Source organism: Oncorhynchus keta, chromosome 11 (genome assembly GCF_023373465.1).
Source record: "Oncorhynchus keta strain PuntledgeMale-10-30-2019 chromosome 11, Oket_V2, whole genome shotgun sequence".
NCBI classification, from domain to species: Eukaryota; Metazoa; Chordata; class Actinopteri; order Salmoniformes; family Salmonidae; genus Oncorhynchus; species Oncorhynchus keta.
The window spans coordinates 32,008,402-32,024,893 of record NC_068431.1 but is presented as its reverse complement, the minus strand read 5'-3'; the positions used below and the strand labels follow the sequence as shown (position 1 = coordinate 32,024,893).

The 16,492-nt window shown below is 41.9% G+C and overlaps 1 protein-coding gene across 9 annotated transcripts in view; it reads left to right on the top strand.

Annotated features, from left to right (window-relative positions):
* specc1 (sperm antigen with calponin homology and coiled-coil domains 1) overlaps positions 1-16,492 on the top strand; it is a 182,792-nt gene that overhangs the window by 147,585 nt on the left and 18,715 nt on the right. For all 9 annotated transcript variants that reach the window (XM_052457000.1, XM_035780264.2, XM_052456999.1 and 6 more), the window contains one exon: positions 12,110-12,226. In XM_052457000.1, the coding sequence (XP_052312960.1) occupies positions 12,110-12,226 (117 nt within the window). The remainder of the gene's footprint in view (positions 1-12,109; positions 12,227-16,492) is intronic.

Sequence of the window (16,492 nt, the reverse complement as noted above, 5' to 3'; positions counted from 1 at the left end):
CAACCGTTGAGAGAGTTACCGGTAAACGTGGTAAACAACACACACACTGACGTGAGAGCTTGAGGTGGCTGTGCTGTCGCCATGGTGATGAAGAGCTCAAACCACCCCAGGGTAGAGGGGGAGAAGGGGTAAACACAGCACTGTGGTAATGTGACCAAGATTAATAGACACACACACTGGGATCTGAAGGATGTTCTCCATTGGTGTATGTCAACATCTGGAGGCGAGGCATGTGCTGGGTGGGACTGCTGTCAGCACACCTCAAATGGCAGCTTCTCAGAAGAGGCAATCAATCAGCAAAGACCTTAAGGAGGCTCTGATTGACTGGGCCCTGTTGGAGCTAGCTAGCCTCTCTGAGTGGAGGGGAGGGTTCGCTCTCACATTCACTGTCTGTGGATCTCACACAGACACATGCACCTCCACATGCACGTCAAACAGAGCTGATCATACTTATATGCCTCGGTCAAAGGCGATGCAGAAAACATTATCATGACAAATGAACTGTTTGAATGACAATTCAATTATCTCAGGTGAACTGAAATCCACTGCTTGTCACAGACAGTTAATCACTTTCAATATAGTCTTTTAAATCAAAAGGTTTCATTCTGATAATCTTTTAGAACCTGTTCTGGTTTCCCAAGGATTTTTATCACAGTGGTCTTTGATGTTGTTTGGGTCAGCAAAACATTTTTTTAAAGCCTTGTTTATTGTTTAGGATGGGAACAATGAGGAGAAGAATGGCCTGGCTGGGAGTCTCAGTCTGGGCTGGACAGAACATAGGCTCAGCTGGGACACACTGACGAGATCGGCCCCCCTCGGTCATCCGGTCCTCTCTGAGAAACAACACCCCAGCATTGCCTGGAGGGAAAGGGAGGGGGCAAGGGGGTGAGCTAGGACCCCCAGCAGGGTGAGGAAGAGGGAAGAGGCTGAGGAATGTAGGGGGGCGGGGGTCATGTAGACATTATAAGAACTATCTTGATATACCCTCATATTAGTCTTCAAGACTGAAGTTTAAATAGTGGGAAATGTCTTCTTTGAAAATGACCTGATGTACTTGTATTGCATTGGATGCTGCAGATGCATAGGTTAAAATGCATCACTCTCCATACTACCTCAGTACCATGTATATGGCAGATAAATACAAACTTCCTCAACCCAATTCAAACTGACACAAAGGACATAGTATCCCTGTATCCTATTTGACTTCAGCTACTCTTCTTAACACCCCACTAAGAGAGACCGAGAGATAGAGATTGAGGGAGAGAGAGATGACGCCGACAGACATGGCAGCTCTGTTTCTAGCCCCTAAGCAACTTCACAGTATTTTTTTTGTGTGTGAATTTCCTAAATTATTAGCCCAGAATTGTTTTTATGTTATTACATACATCCGGAAATAACTTTTGGATATCAGAGTGGCGGTAACTCATCAGCATTACGACCAGAAATACGACTTTTCCGAATTGGAACCTTTGTTCGTACCCCACAGGGCAATTTAACTTATTCCAGTGGCTGCTTCAAGACAAGACGAGTTATTCTGAGTGGACTTCTAGTCCGACTCAGGAGGCGTGTGCACCATCCATCACTTCCGAGTGTTTTACTCGCTAATGTTCAGTCCCTGGACAATAAAGTAGACAAGCTCAGGGCGAGGATCTCCTTCCAGAGAGACATCAGGAACTGTAACATACTCTGTTTCACTGAATCATGGCTCTCTCCGGATATACTGTCCCTGTCCATACAGCCAGCTGGGTTATCAGTACATCGCGCAGACAGGAATAAAGAACTCTCCGGGAAGAAGAAAGGCAGTGGTGTATGTTGCATGATTAACTACTCATAGTGTGATTGTAATAACGTACAGGATCTCAAGTTCTATTGTTTACCCAACCTAGAATATCTCACTGTCAAATGTCTACCTCACAAAATAATTATTTTCGGTTATAGTTACAGCTGTGTATATTCCCCCTCAAGCCGATACCACAATGACCCTTAAGGAACACGACACAGGACTTTGTGCAAACTGGAAACCACATATCCTGAGGCCGCATTTATTGTAGCTGGGATTTTAACAAAGCAAATTTGAGGAAAATGTGCCCATTGCCTGTAGTATTCGCGCTTCAAAAATTCTCAACCATTGTTATTCTCCCTTCCGCGATGGATACAAGACCCTCCCCTTCCCTACCTTTGGCAAATCAGATCATGACTCCATTCTGCTTCTCCCTTCCTATAGGCAGAAACTTAAACAGGAAGTACCCGTGCTAAGCTCTATTCCATGCTTGTCTGACCAATCAGAATCCAAGGTTCAAGATTGTTTCGATCACGTGGACTGGGATATGCTCCGGGTTGCCTCTGAGAATAACATTGATGTATACACAGACACGGTGACTGAGTTCATTAGGAAGTGTATAGGGGATGTGGTTCCCACTGTGATTACAAACCTACTCAAACCAAAAACCATGGATAGGTGGCAGCATTCGCGTGAAACTGTTAGTGCGAACCCCCGCATTTAACCATGACAAGGTGACTGGGAATATGGTCGAATACAAACAGTGTAATTAGTGCAATCAAACAGGCAAAACGTCAGTACAGAGACAAAGTGAAGTCACAATTCAACGGCTCAAACACAAGACATATGTGGCAGACAATCATCGATTACAAAGGGAAAAACAGCCACGTCTAGGACACCGACGTCTTGCTTCCCGCAAGCTAAACACCTTCTTCACCCGCTTTGAGGATAAAACAGTGCCGCTGACGTGGTCCGCTCCCAAGGACTGTGGGCTCTCGTTTTCCGTGGCTGATGTAAGACATTTAAGTGTGTTAACCCTCACAAAGCCACCGGCCCAGACGGTATCTTTAGCCGCGTCCTCAGAACATGCGCAGATCAGCTGGCTGGAGTGTTACGGACATATTCAATCTCTCCCTATCCCAGTGTGCTGTCCCTACTTGCTTGTCTACCACTTGCTTGTCCACCATAGTTCCTGTACCCAAGAAAGCAAAGGTAACTGAACTAGATTACTATCGACCCATAGCACTAACTACAGTCATTTTGAAGTGCTTTGAAGTGCTGGTACCGAGAAACTGAAAAACTGAAAAACAGCTCCTATCTCAAGGCCATCAGACTGTTAAATAGCCACCACTAGCCGGCTACCACCTGGTTACTCAACCTTGTACCTTAGAGGCTGCTTCCCTATGTACATAGACATATGTATCACTGGTCACTTTAAATGGAACACTAGTCACTTTAATCATGTTTACATAATGTTTAACTAATTTCATATGTATATATTGTATTCTACTGTATTTTAGTCAATGCCACTCAGACAGTACTCGTCTTAATATTTATATATTTCTTAATTTCATTATTTTACTTTTAGATTTGTGTGCATTGTTGTGAATTGTAAGATACTACTGCACTGTCGGAGCTAGGAACACAAGCATTTCGCTACACCTGCAATAACATCTGCTAAATATGTGTATGTGACCAATACAATTTGATTTGAGAGAGTGAACACACAGTCCAACACAGCCTACTGAGCAGACATCTCCAGAGTGCTGCATCCGTAGTTACTTCAACATATTATGTACACTATATATTTGTATATATTTGACCTTGCCTGCTGCTCCTGTGTGTGTGTGTCGGGGTAGGTTCCTTGTTCCTTGTCAATCATTGGCTTATTGGTGAAATCAGCAGTCAGACAATATCTTCTTTAAGTAAGTCAATTAAACCTTTATTAATGCAATTGCAGATAGAAGTTGACAATGGAAACATAGCATGTGTGTTTCAGAGTAAGTTCTGCACCCCACCTAAGTGGGTTTTATACGTGATCACTCCTTAGTGGTATGATCACCTACGTCAATGTACAGGTGAAGTTGGAGGTTTACATACACCTTACCAAATACATTCAAACTCAGTTTTTCACAATTCTTGATATTTGATCCTAGTAAAAATTCCCTGTCCTAGGTCAGTTAGGATCACCACTTTATTTTAAGAATGTGAAATGTCAGAATAATAGTAGAGAGAATGATTTATTTCAGCTTTTATTTCTTTCATCACATTCCCAGTGGGTCAGAAGTTTACATACACTCAATTAGTATTTGGTAGTATTGCCTTTAAATTGTTTAACTTGGGTCAAACGTTTCGGGTAGTCTTCCACAAGCTTCCTACAATAAGTTGGGTGAATTGTGGCCCATTCCTCCTGACAGAGCTGGTGTAACTGAGTCAGGTTTGTAGGCCTCCTTGCTCGCATACGCTTTTTCAGTTCTGCCCACAAATGTTCTATGGGATTGAGGTCAGGGCTTTGTGATGGCCACTCCAATGCCTTGACTTTGTTGTCCTTAAGCCATTTTGCCACAACTTTGGAAGTATGCTTGGGATCATTGTCCATTTGGTAGACCCATTTGCGACCAAGCTTGAACTTCCTGACTGATGTCTTGAGATGTTACTTCAATATATCCACATAATTTTGCTTCCTCATGATGCCATTTATTTTGTGAAGTGCACCAGTCCCTCCTGCAGCAAAGCACCCCCACAACATGATGCTGCCACCCCCGTGCTTTACTGTTGATATGGTGTTCTTCGGCTTGCAAACCTCCCCCTTTTTCCTCCAAACATAACGATGGTCATTATGGCCAAACAGTTCTTTTTTGTTTTGTTTCATCAGACCAGAGGAGATTTCTCCAAAAAGTACAATCTTTGTCCCCATGTGCAGTTGCAAACCATAGTCTGTTTCTTTTATAGAGGTTTTGGAGCAGTGGCTTCTTCCTTGCTGAGTGGCCTTTCAGGTTATATCGATATTGGACTCGTTTTTACTGTGGATATAGATACTTTTGTACCTGTTTCCTACAGCATCTTCACAAGGTCCTTTGCTGTTGTTCTGGGATTGATTTGCACTTTTCGCACCAAAGTACGTTCATCTCTAGGAGACAGTCTCTCTCCTTCCTGAGCAGTATGACGGCTGTGTGGTCCCATGGTGTTTATACTTGCGTACTGTTGTTTGTACAGATGAACGTGATTCTTTCAGGCATTTGGAAAATACTCCCAAGGAAGAACCAGACTTGTGGAGGTCTACAATTTTTTTTCTGTGGTCTTGGCTGATTTCTTTTGATTTTCCCATGATGTCAAGCAAAGAGGCACTGAGTTTGAAGGTAGGCCTTGAAATACATCCACAGGTACACCTCCAATTGACTCAAATGATGTCAGTTAGCCTATCAGCAGCTTCCAAAGCCATGACATCATTTTCTGGAATTTTCCAAGCTGTTTAAAGGCACAGTCAACTTAGTGTATGTAAACTTCTGACCCACTGGAATTGTGATACTGTGAATTATAAGTTAAATAATTTGTCTGTAAACAATTGTTGGGAAAATGATTTGCGTCATGAACAAAGTAGATGTCCTAACCGACTTGCCAAAACTATAGTTTGGTAACAAGAAAAAATGAAAAATGAGTTTTAATGACTCCAACCTTATTGTATGTAAACTTCCGACTTCAACTGTGTGGTCCTTCTGTAGCTCAGTTGGTAGAGCATGGCGCTTGTAACACCAGGGTAGTGGGTTCGATTCCTGGGACCACCCATATGTAGAATGTATGCACACATGACTGTAAGTCGCTTTGGATAAAAGCGTCTGCTAAATGGCATAATAAAAAATAAAAAAATAGAAAAAATTATATATACAGCAATTTGCTGAGGTTACCTTATAATGTAGTACAGTAGCTTCTCTGAATTCATTAGCATTGTCCACTGTCACACAATATCAAAATTTCTAAACCAGACAGTGGTTACTTCTCTTTATCTAGTTTAGGTCTGACTCAGACCTAGCCCGCAAGCAAACTCTTGCAACAGCTAGGGCTTAAGCACAAAGACTAATATAGATGGCTTGTGCAACATATAGTGGCAGAGTTTTTAGGCACATAGCAACAGTATCTATTATAAGGCCTGCAGCAAAACATATGAATCTTACGGTCCTCTTAATCAATAATGGGGAGGGTCTTTGGGACCCTAACCCCTTCATGTGTGTCCCTGTCCGGCACTGGCTGCACCTAACTTTCAGGCTGTCATTGCTCATGATGATTATTCATTGCATGATCCATTACTGCTGCTTCCCTTTTCTTTGTTTTGCCTTTCTTTGTTTTTTTTTCTTTGTTCACACACTACTCAAATAGAGACAGACAGAGAGAAACAGAGAGAGGTGCTCAGGGCTTAATGGTGGTAGTACGGACACTGATGGAGAGTACCTCATCAGTCGTACAACTCTCAGTAAATGTGAATGTGGACTTTCCTGCTTTAGCAGACCAGGCTGATTGGTTTTACCAGGCTGTGTATGTGTGTGTGTGTGCGTGCGTGTGCGCGTACGTCCATGCGTGCATGCATACGCACGTTCTCCATCATCAGGCAGTATGAGTGTGTTTTCTCTCATTGGTCATGGAGCCCTCAGAGAGTGAGAGTGTGTGTGCTCCATCATCAGCCAGTGGGCAGTGGATTTCCTCTCTCCACTTCAGCACCATAATGTGATAATGGCACACTGTCATCTGGGTGTCAAGTGTCATAATAACAGGCTGGCTTTCACCCACTTCATATAGCTATTATCTACATGTTATCCACTTGCACTTTTTTACTGTCACAGGAAGTTAGATAACACTTGCAGTGAATCCTATTACTCTGTACGGTTTTATTGTGACTCCAATTGTTTCTAAATAAATACATTTTCTTGTGAAAATGGGGCCAGTGTGGTTGATGTGAGAGAGATGACAGTTGGTTTGTGCTATAGTGTAGAGAGCTTTATTAAAAGTATTGGAACACAGCCTTCTCTGTTATCTCAGCTGCTGGCAATATTGTATTTTGAGGCCTTCTGACTGGCTGGCTGACATGCTGACTGGACCTCTTAAAGCAATCATACTGTATATGTTATTTTAAAGCTGGATTTCTGCCAAAGCAAGTGTTTAGGCTTGCTATCAACCTCATGCTCGCTCAATCCATCTCTCTCTCACCCACTCCCCCCTCTTCTCGCTCTCCCTTCTTCTCCTTGTCGCCCACTCCCCCGCTCTCGCTTTCCCATTCTCTCTCTCACTCCCCCCACTCTGTCTCGCTCTCTCTCTCTCTCTCTCTCTCTCTCTCTCTCTCTCTCTCTCTCTCTCTCTCTCTCTTTGGTTCTTTTAACCGGGCAGCTCAGTATTCTGTGTGGAGCGAGACGTTTCCTGTCGCTTGATGCTGTGTTTGCTTTTCTGAGTCTGGTCCCAGAGTGCTCATCCCGTCTGCTGTTTTTTTAACATTCATGGCGCCCCTCTCTCCCCCTGTCTCTCCCCATCCCCCCTTTCTCTACCCCCGCCCGAGCATGGCCTGGCCAGACCAAGATGTAAGTCTGTGCTCCACACACACAAAGGCACAAACACGCAGAAAGACTCAACTGTAATCACTGCCACAGATGCTTCTACAAAGTATTGAATACTTATGTAAATTAGATATTTTGGATTTCATATTCAATAAATCTGCAGAAGTTTCTAAAAACATGTTTTCACTTTGTCATCATGGGGTATTGTGTGTCGAGGAGTGATAATCAATTTAATAGATTTTGATTTCAGGCTGTAACACAAACAAATGTGACTGACCGGCTCAAATTGGTCTTATGTAGCAAAATTTGTGGAGCAAAATTCTTTTTTTTTTACATCGGATTAAAGTACAGACTCAGAGATAGAACATTTTATATAATACACTACAGTTGAGGAACAATGGGAAAGTAATTCTGCTTTGAAAGTTGATACATTTGTAACCTCACTTTTGAGAAAATGGCCTTGAATAATTTGGTAAGCTCTTCTTTGTTTACACCCATTCAGCATCGTTCACACCCTCTTAAGCCTTACTCCAACCCATTTCTTTAAGGATTCACATGTGAGGCCATGCACTAAACAACAAAAGATTTAAAGACTAAAGGCTGGTTTATACTATACTATCGACAGTTGTCGCAGTGACATCATGAATATTCTATTGTCGTCCTACATCAAATAAACCCACCCGTTTAAAAGGGAATTTAGTATATGTCAATCTAGCAAACCAGGCAGCTAAAAACAACTTTCTAAACAAAGTTTTGGTTTGTTTCTAGCTTGTTAGCTAACTAGCTAATGTTAAGTTAGCTGGCTAGCCAGTTAAAATAATGACCATATCTTAAAGCTGACAACGTCTTCACTTTAGCTCATTTGTCTTCATTATTACAGGAAAATAAACTCAAAACAAGATCATTATTTGCACATTAATGGCGAGCCAATTAAAGCAAAATGGCTTACGCTTGTGAGTGTGATGAAATAAAAGCAGGGCATTCTACCGGAGAATTTTAGAATTTGGACACTGTCTCATTGGCCTAACGTTATATCTTAATTTTACTTTGGTGCAGGTTATGTTCTTCACATTATCGTCTCTGGTAAGCACATACTATATCAAATACGACCAAAGTTTTGTCACATGCACTGGGTACAGAAGGTGTAATGAAGTGGTTACTTGCATAGTGGAGTCTTTTGTTTAGACGTGTAGCTAGCTAGCTAAACAATTAAACCTAATCTCTCATTCATAACATTACTACCCTGAATCTGCAGGTAGCTAACCAACCAGGTTTAATGTTAGCTAGCTAGCTAGCTAAAATTAGGCAATAACTAGCAATGAAAATGGCTCTGAGATACAAATAATATTACTACACAGATCATACACTTAAAGTTCGCTAGCGAGCTAACAGTAGGATTTGACTTGAAATGAAAACAACTTTCTGACTAAATTTAAAATAATATAATATCTGAAAATGTAGCTAGCTAGACTATTTTACCCATATACATCGATGGACACTTGTCCCTCTCTGTCACAGATGCCATGGTTGCCCTTAGATTGAAGATGTAATCTACACACCTACACATAGTGACCAGCTCATGTTAATGGTAGAATGGAGCCAAAGAGGATGGCTGACGTTTTACATGCCCGTAATCAATTGTGCTATTTTTTATTATTTTTTGCGTTGCTTGTAAAAATGGTTTACTTATTTTGTACGTAATGTTGCTGCTACCGTCTCTTATGACCAAAAATAACTTCTGGACATCAGAACTGGGATTACTCACCGCTGACTGGAAGAAGCTTTTTCCTTTAACAAGTCCGACGAGAAAGATATACTTTTCTCCCGGGAACAGGCCCAGATCCACGTTATTTGCGTGAAGAAAAGACGAAGGAAAAGAGGACACCGATCAGGCTGCCTTTTGAGAATCTGTAGATGAGCGAGTAAACTCCCATTGCCATCAATTCTACTTGCTAACATGGAATCATTGGAAAATAAAATGGATGATCTACGATTATGATTATCCTACCAACGGGACATGAAGAACTGTAATTTCCTATGTTTCACCGAGTCGTGGCTGAACGACGACACGAACGATATAGAGCTGGAGGGATTTTCATGCACAGGCAGAACAGAGAAGCTACTTCTGGTAAGACGAGGGGTGGGGGTGTGTGTCTTTTTGTCAATAACAGCTGGTGCGCGATATCTAATATTAAAGATGTCTCTAGGTATTGCTCGCCTGAGGAAGAGTACCTTATGATAAGCTGTATACCACACGATCTACCAAGAGAGTTCTCATCTATATTATTCGTAGCCGTCTATTTACCACCACAGACTGATGCTGGCACTAAGTGCGCACTCAACCAACTCTATAAGGCCATAAGCAAACAAGAAAATGATCACCCAAAAGTGGCGCTTCTAGTGGCCAGGGATGTTAATGCAGTTTTTATCCTCAATCATTTTCAATGCATGCAATGTTGTCTCCTGCTGGAGCAGCCTACTGCTTTCAGTTATCCAATAAATGAAATCTATCAACCAGCAATAAAAGTAACTCTCCAATTGCACTTAGTAGGAAACATGACCTAGCATATTGATCAGCTATGGACAGGGTATGTAGATTAAACAACACCATTAGTTTTCATTTGTATGTTGCTCTATGTTTATGTGCTTGAGTGGGGGGTTTTATGTGCTTCCGCATATCCTAACCATGTTCTAGGGATGTTCTAAGTGGGTTGTTCCACCAAATGAGTGAATGTAGCATTCCTTTGATATTTTAACATATTTTCTACAGCTCAGCGTTCAACACCATAGTGCCCACAAAGCTCATCACTAAGCTAAGGAACCTAGAACTAAACACCTCCCTCTGCAATTGGATCCTGGACTTCCTGACTGGTCATCCCCAGGTGGTAAGGGTAGGCAACAACACGTCTGCTACGCTGATCCTCAACACTGGGGCCCCACAGGGGTGTGCGCTTAGTCCCCTCCTGTACTCCCTGTTCACCCACGACTGCGTGAACAAACACGACTCCAACATCATCATTAAGTTTGCAGACGACACAATAATGGTAGGCCTGATCACCGACAACGATGAGACAACAACCTCTCCTTCTACTACAGGAAAAGGCCCCCATTAACATCGACGGGGCTGTAGGGGAGCGGGTCGAGAGTTTCAAGTTCCTTGGTGTCCACATCACCAACGAACTATCAGGGTCCGAACACACCAAAACAGTTGTAAAGAGGGCACGACAACACCTTTTCCCCCTCAGGAGACTGAAAAGATTTGGCATGGGTCCCCAGATCCTCAAAAAGTTCTACAACTGCACCATCGAGAGCATCCTGACCAGTTGCATCACCGCCTGGTATGGTAACTGCTCGGCATCTGACCGCAAGGCGCTACAGAAGGTGCTACCTATGACCCAGTACATCACTGGGCTAAGCTTCCTGCCATCCAGGACATTGACCCCCCACACATTTGTTTTTTACACCGCAGCTACTCGCTGTTTATTATCTATGCATAGTCACTTCACCCTACTGTACCTACATGCACAAATTACCTTGACTAACCTGTACCCCCGCACATTGACTTGGTACCGGTACCCCCTGTATATAGCCTCGCTATTATTATTTTATTGTGTTACTTTTTATTATTTTTCACTTTAGTTTATTTGGTAAATATTTTCTTTACTCTTTCTTGAACTGCACTGATGGTTAAGGGCTTGTAGTAAGTAAGCATTTCATGTTGTATTCGAAGCATGTGAAAAACAAAGTTTGATTTGATTTAATTTAAACCACATGAAGAATTCAATAAATCAGGTTTTTTATATGAATAAAGACTTGCTAAAGAGCAATAATGGTGCCGTTTGACATGTCCCTCTGTGCACCCACTGTGATTTTAACCGACTTAACACCAACATTTCTCCAAGTTTTCACCATCATTATAAAGCCCTAGATATTTTGTGGTTTGACAAAGTCATTTCTGAAGATTATTATTTATTTCATGTGTTTAGTGATTCATTTTAAGGTCAAGAAAACCCATCCATGAAATTAAATGAACTATTCATTTTAAAATATTTTTTTCTAAAGAAACATTGAACATCTAATAGTCAAATTATAGTGTAAAAGCAGGTGAGTTGGTTCTACTCTTTTTTTTTACCATTTCCCGGTATTTTGTGGTGGAAAACTGAGTAGGTCGAGCATTACACGTCAACACTGTTACCCATTGATAGACAGGCTAGAAATGTTTAAACAATTGTGTTTTTTTGTGAAGCTTGTATTCAATTGCCCCTCCCTGTTGCACTCAACAAGCTTCCATTTCCCCTGTCACAGGGGGATTTATGGCCATCAACCCTGTTACAGTCAACCCTGTTACTTTATTTGGCACTCACTACCGTACATTTTAATTTAAAAAAAAGATTTACTTGAGATGAGAAAATATGTTTTTTTATATTAAGTTGAACATGACAGAATATTCTTTATGGCAATGTTAAAATTAGGTGAAATCAAAGGTTTATTTTCACCAAGTTACGCATCTCAAAAGGCACTGATTTGGTGGAACGACCCAAGTAGATAATTCCTTGATGAATGAGCAAGAACTAAATGTAAACTAAAGCTAGTTGTCAGTGTTATATTTGTGGAAAAGGAAGGTTGAGCAGGTTGTTTCCATGCTCTCCGTTATGCATATTTACTCTATGTTAATAAATGCTTAATTTGATCTATTTATTGTTGTTCAAAATTCTTATTGAGACATCCACTGTTGGTACTGGAAGAAGAATGATGCCTTCCTCTCTCTCTCCATCTATCTCTCTTGTAGAACATTGATGTGACAAACTTCAGCAGCAGCTGGAGTGATGGCCTTGCATTCTGTGCTCTCCTCCACACCTACCTGCCTGCACATATCCCTTACCAGGAACTCATCAGTCAAGACAAGGTACCCACCTCACACACACACACACACATGCACACATGCAGACAATTGCACGAACACACACACACTCATTCATCATTCCAATTAAGAGCTCATGAAGTGGACACCCACACTGACGTGACATTTCAGATACACGCATGGATACCAGTAACATGATGACCTTCTACATTCTCAATAAATGTTTTCTTCAAGTACATTCTTCTTCGAGTACCTCCAAAGCACCGTTCATAGCGTTACACTTTAATACCTTACACTAAAGGCTATTGTATGGGAAACATAGGCCCAGATTTACTGAAGGTGTGATGGGGCACACAACATGTTTTGTAAAGTAGCATTTCACTGTGGTGCGCAAGCGTTTGCAGCAGGTAAAACCAATTGTCACGGTTTTCTTCCGTCGAAGGAGAGGAGGACCAAAATGCAGCGTGGTTAGAGTTCATGGTTTTTAATATGAAAACTCAACATGAACACAATAACAAAAACAACAAACGTGGCAAAACCCGAAACAGTCCTATTTGGTGCAGAGAACACATAGACAAGAAACAATCACCCACAAAGTAGCCACAGAAAATGGCTGCCTAAATATGGTTCCCAATCAGAGACAATGATAGACAGATGCCGATAATTGAGAACCAATCTAGGCAACCATAGACATACAAAATACCTAGAAAGGAGACAGCCCCATAAACCCCTATACAAGACAAAAAACACATACATCACCCATGTCACACCCTGACCTAACCAAAATAACAAGGAAAACAAAGAATACTAAGGTCAGGGTGTGACACCAATAAAACATGGTGGAGCATGTACCTTTACATTTGGGAGATCCTCCAAAGCACCAATGATAGCACCACAATTGAATCCCTTAGACTAAGGCCTAGATTCAATCCGGACCATGGAAGGCCCGTGCTAAAGCGCAATTACAATTTAAAGGTAATGTTTCCACGCTCGCGAAGGCAGCGTTCACTGTAAACGTTGCGTATGTCGGCTATTTCCAGAATGAAGTCCAGAATTAATCAAGTCCCAAAGGCTTTTGTATGAGAAACACAGAGCATGTAACTATAAGGATACCCTCTCTCACCTGGTGTTGAAGAGAAACAGCTATATATTAGTTTTGACAGAGACAGTAATGCTGTATGTACAGTACCAGTCAAAAGTTTGGACACACCTACTCTTTGAAGGGTTTTTCTTAATTTTTAATATTCTCTATGTTGTCGAATAATAGTGAAGACATCAAAACTATGAAATAACACATATGGAATCATGTAGTGACCAAAATAGGCTCCCTTTGCCTTGATGACATCTTTGGCATTCTATTGGCATTCTCCCAACCAGCTTCTTGAGGTAGTCACCGGAATGCATTTCAATTAACAGGTGTGCCTTGTTTAAAGTTAATATGTGGAATTTCTTTCTTTCTTTGAGCCAATCAGTTGTTTTGTGACAAGGTAGGGATGGTATAGGGATGGTATACAGAAGATAGCCCTATTTGGTAAAAGATCAAGTCCATATTATGGCAAGAACAGCTCAAATAAGCAAAGAGAATAAACAGTCCATCATTACTTTAAGACATGAAGGTCAGTCAATCCGGAAAAAGTTTCCTCAAGTGCAGTTGCAAAAACCATTAAGCGCTATGATGAAACTAGCTCTCATGAGGACCGCCACAGGAAAGGAAGACCCAGAGTTACCTCTGCTGCAGAGGATATGTTCATTAGAGTTACCCGCCTCAGTAATTGCAGCCCAAATAAATGCTTCACAGAGCTCAAGTAACAGACCCATCTCAACATCAACTGTTCAGAGGAGACTGCGTGAATCAGGCCTTCACGGTCGAATTGCTGCAAAGAAACCATTGTAAATAAGACTTGCCTAGTTAAATAAAGGTTCAATAAATTAAATAAAAACACTAAAGGACACCAATAAGAAGAAGAGACTTGCTTTGGCCAAGAAACACGAGCAATGGACATTAGACCGGTGGAAAGCTGTCCTTTTGGTCTGAAGAGTCCAAATTTTGTGTCTTTGTGAGACGCAGAGTAGGTGAACGGATGATCTCCCACCAGGAAGCATGGAGAAGGAGGTGTGATGGTGTGGAGTTGCTTTGTTGGTGACACTGTCAGTGATTTATTTAGAATTTAAGGCACACTTCCATCACTCTCCTTCTTGGTCAAATAGCCCTTATGCAGCCTGGAGGTGTGTTTGGTCATTGTCCTGTTGAAAAACAAATGGTAGTCCCACTAAGCGCAAAACAGATGGGATGGCATATTGCTGCAGAATGTTGTGGTGGAAATCTGTCCTTTGGTCTGATGAGTCCAAATTTGGTGTCTTTGTGAGACACAGAGAAGGTGAACGGATGATCTCCGCATGTGTAGTTCCCACTGTAGTATCTGTGATCTACATCTGTTTATATTAGTTACTATGCTGTTACTAAGCAGTAATGTATTACGGCAGTGTTATGTTACTACACCTAATAGGAAATGCACATGCACACTATCGGGCCGGGGGCTGTAGAGCACGAGGCATTTTGACTAAACGAAACTAACAGTACTCCCGTCTCCTGCCTGGTCATTTCTCCACAACACAAATATTACAGTGGCGACGAGGTGATTAAGCTTCTTAAACGGACATTGCTTGAAGGGAAGAATGTTGCATGAGTAATGAAACTCAAAATAATTATGTAAATCGTCAGTTATTTAGCCTTTTCTACTGGCAAGGAGGTAAAGTGTTCAGGAGCTGCCAAGTAGCAAGCCTAAGTGTTCAGGAGATGCCAAGTAGCAAGCCTATTGGAGTCCAGAATAGAGACACTGCCCTCTGGTGGTTAAATAAATTAACGGTAATTGAACCCATTGAAATTAGGCGATCTCAGTGGAGAAATATTGTAAAACAACAAGAAGCGTAACACATTATTACAAATGAGTGCAGTGAATGAAGTAATTGCAGAAACTTCTGAAATGAAGAAAGTGAAGAATTAGATGAAAATGATAAGGAATACAAGGAATAAGGAAACTGAACAATTAACTGTGAAAATGGCAACCATTTGGTCGAGTACCAGAGTTTGAGTGTCACGAATCCCGTTTCCTGAGTCTGTTTTTTGCCTGTGTTCTGTCCTGGAGTGTTTTTTCAGGCGTCCTGGAACGCACCCTGTCTGGTTGCCGGGCAATGTAGCCAGTCGGGAGTTCTGATTACCCGCACCTGTATCCCATCAGCTATCTGCACACCTGGTCCTGATCATCATCTCTCCTCTTCATAAGCCCGGACCTGACATCCATTCCCTGCCTGATCGTTAGCCATGAACATTACTCACCCGGATCATTTAACCCATTCCTGCCTGGTCGGAGGAGGATTCCGCTACCCCATTGGATCCACCTATTTACTCCCATCAACTCACCACCGCTGCCCGCTACGCCACCTGGATATATCTACCCATTCACATTCACTTGTAAATAAATACTCACCTTCTGCCTACTCTCCTTGTCCTGGTCTGCTTCTAGGTTCGATTTTGAAAGAACGTGACATTGGGGCTACAAAAGAGGATTTTGATTCCTATTTAGAGCGTTTTGAGCGTTGGCTGGCTGCAAATGAAATCAAAGATGAAAAGATAGCAGATTTATTTCTCAGTGTTTTGGGTCCAACTGATTATGGATTGCTGAAAGGTCTCATTGAACCAATAAAAGCAGTGGAGTTGAACTATGCAGAACTGACTGAAACTCTTTTAAGCCAATTCTCATTGCAGAACGTTTCAGATTTGACCAACGTCACCAGAGTCAAGGGGAAACCGTGGCTGACTACATCCTTGCTTTGAAAAGGCTGGCAAGTACATGTGAGTTTGCGTGATTTCTTGATGACGCTCTCCGAGACAAGTTTGTATGTGCTCTCACAGGTGAAGCATATCACAGAAGGCTTCTGTCAGAGAAGGACCTGACCTTTAAGAAAGCCTGTGATATCGCACTTGGACTTGAGCTTGTCCACAGGGATACTATTGAGCTATCGGGACATGCAGAACGTCAGAAAGGTGTTCACAAGGTCAGTGACACGTGGAGGAAAAGGTTCACAAACGTCACACTTTTCTCAGTCCTGTCCTCAAGGTTACACAAGAACAAAGCAACCCACATCTCAAAGGTCTAAGCCAAGTTGCTACAGATGTGGGGGAGATAATCATCAGCACAGTGAATGTTGATTCCAAAATTAAAAGTGACACAATTGTGGAAAGGTTGGACTTCTACAGAGAGTATCAAAAGCTCCAAAACGCACAGCAGGAGCGCACAAAGTGTCAGATGC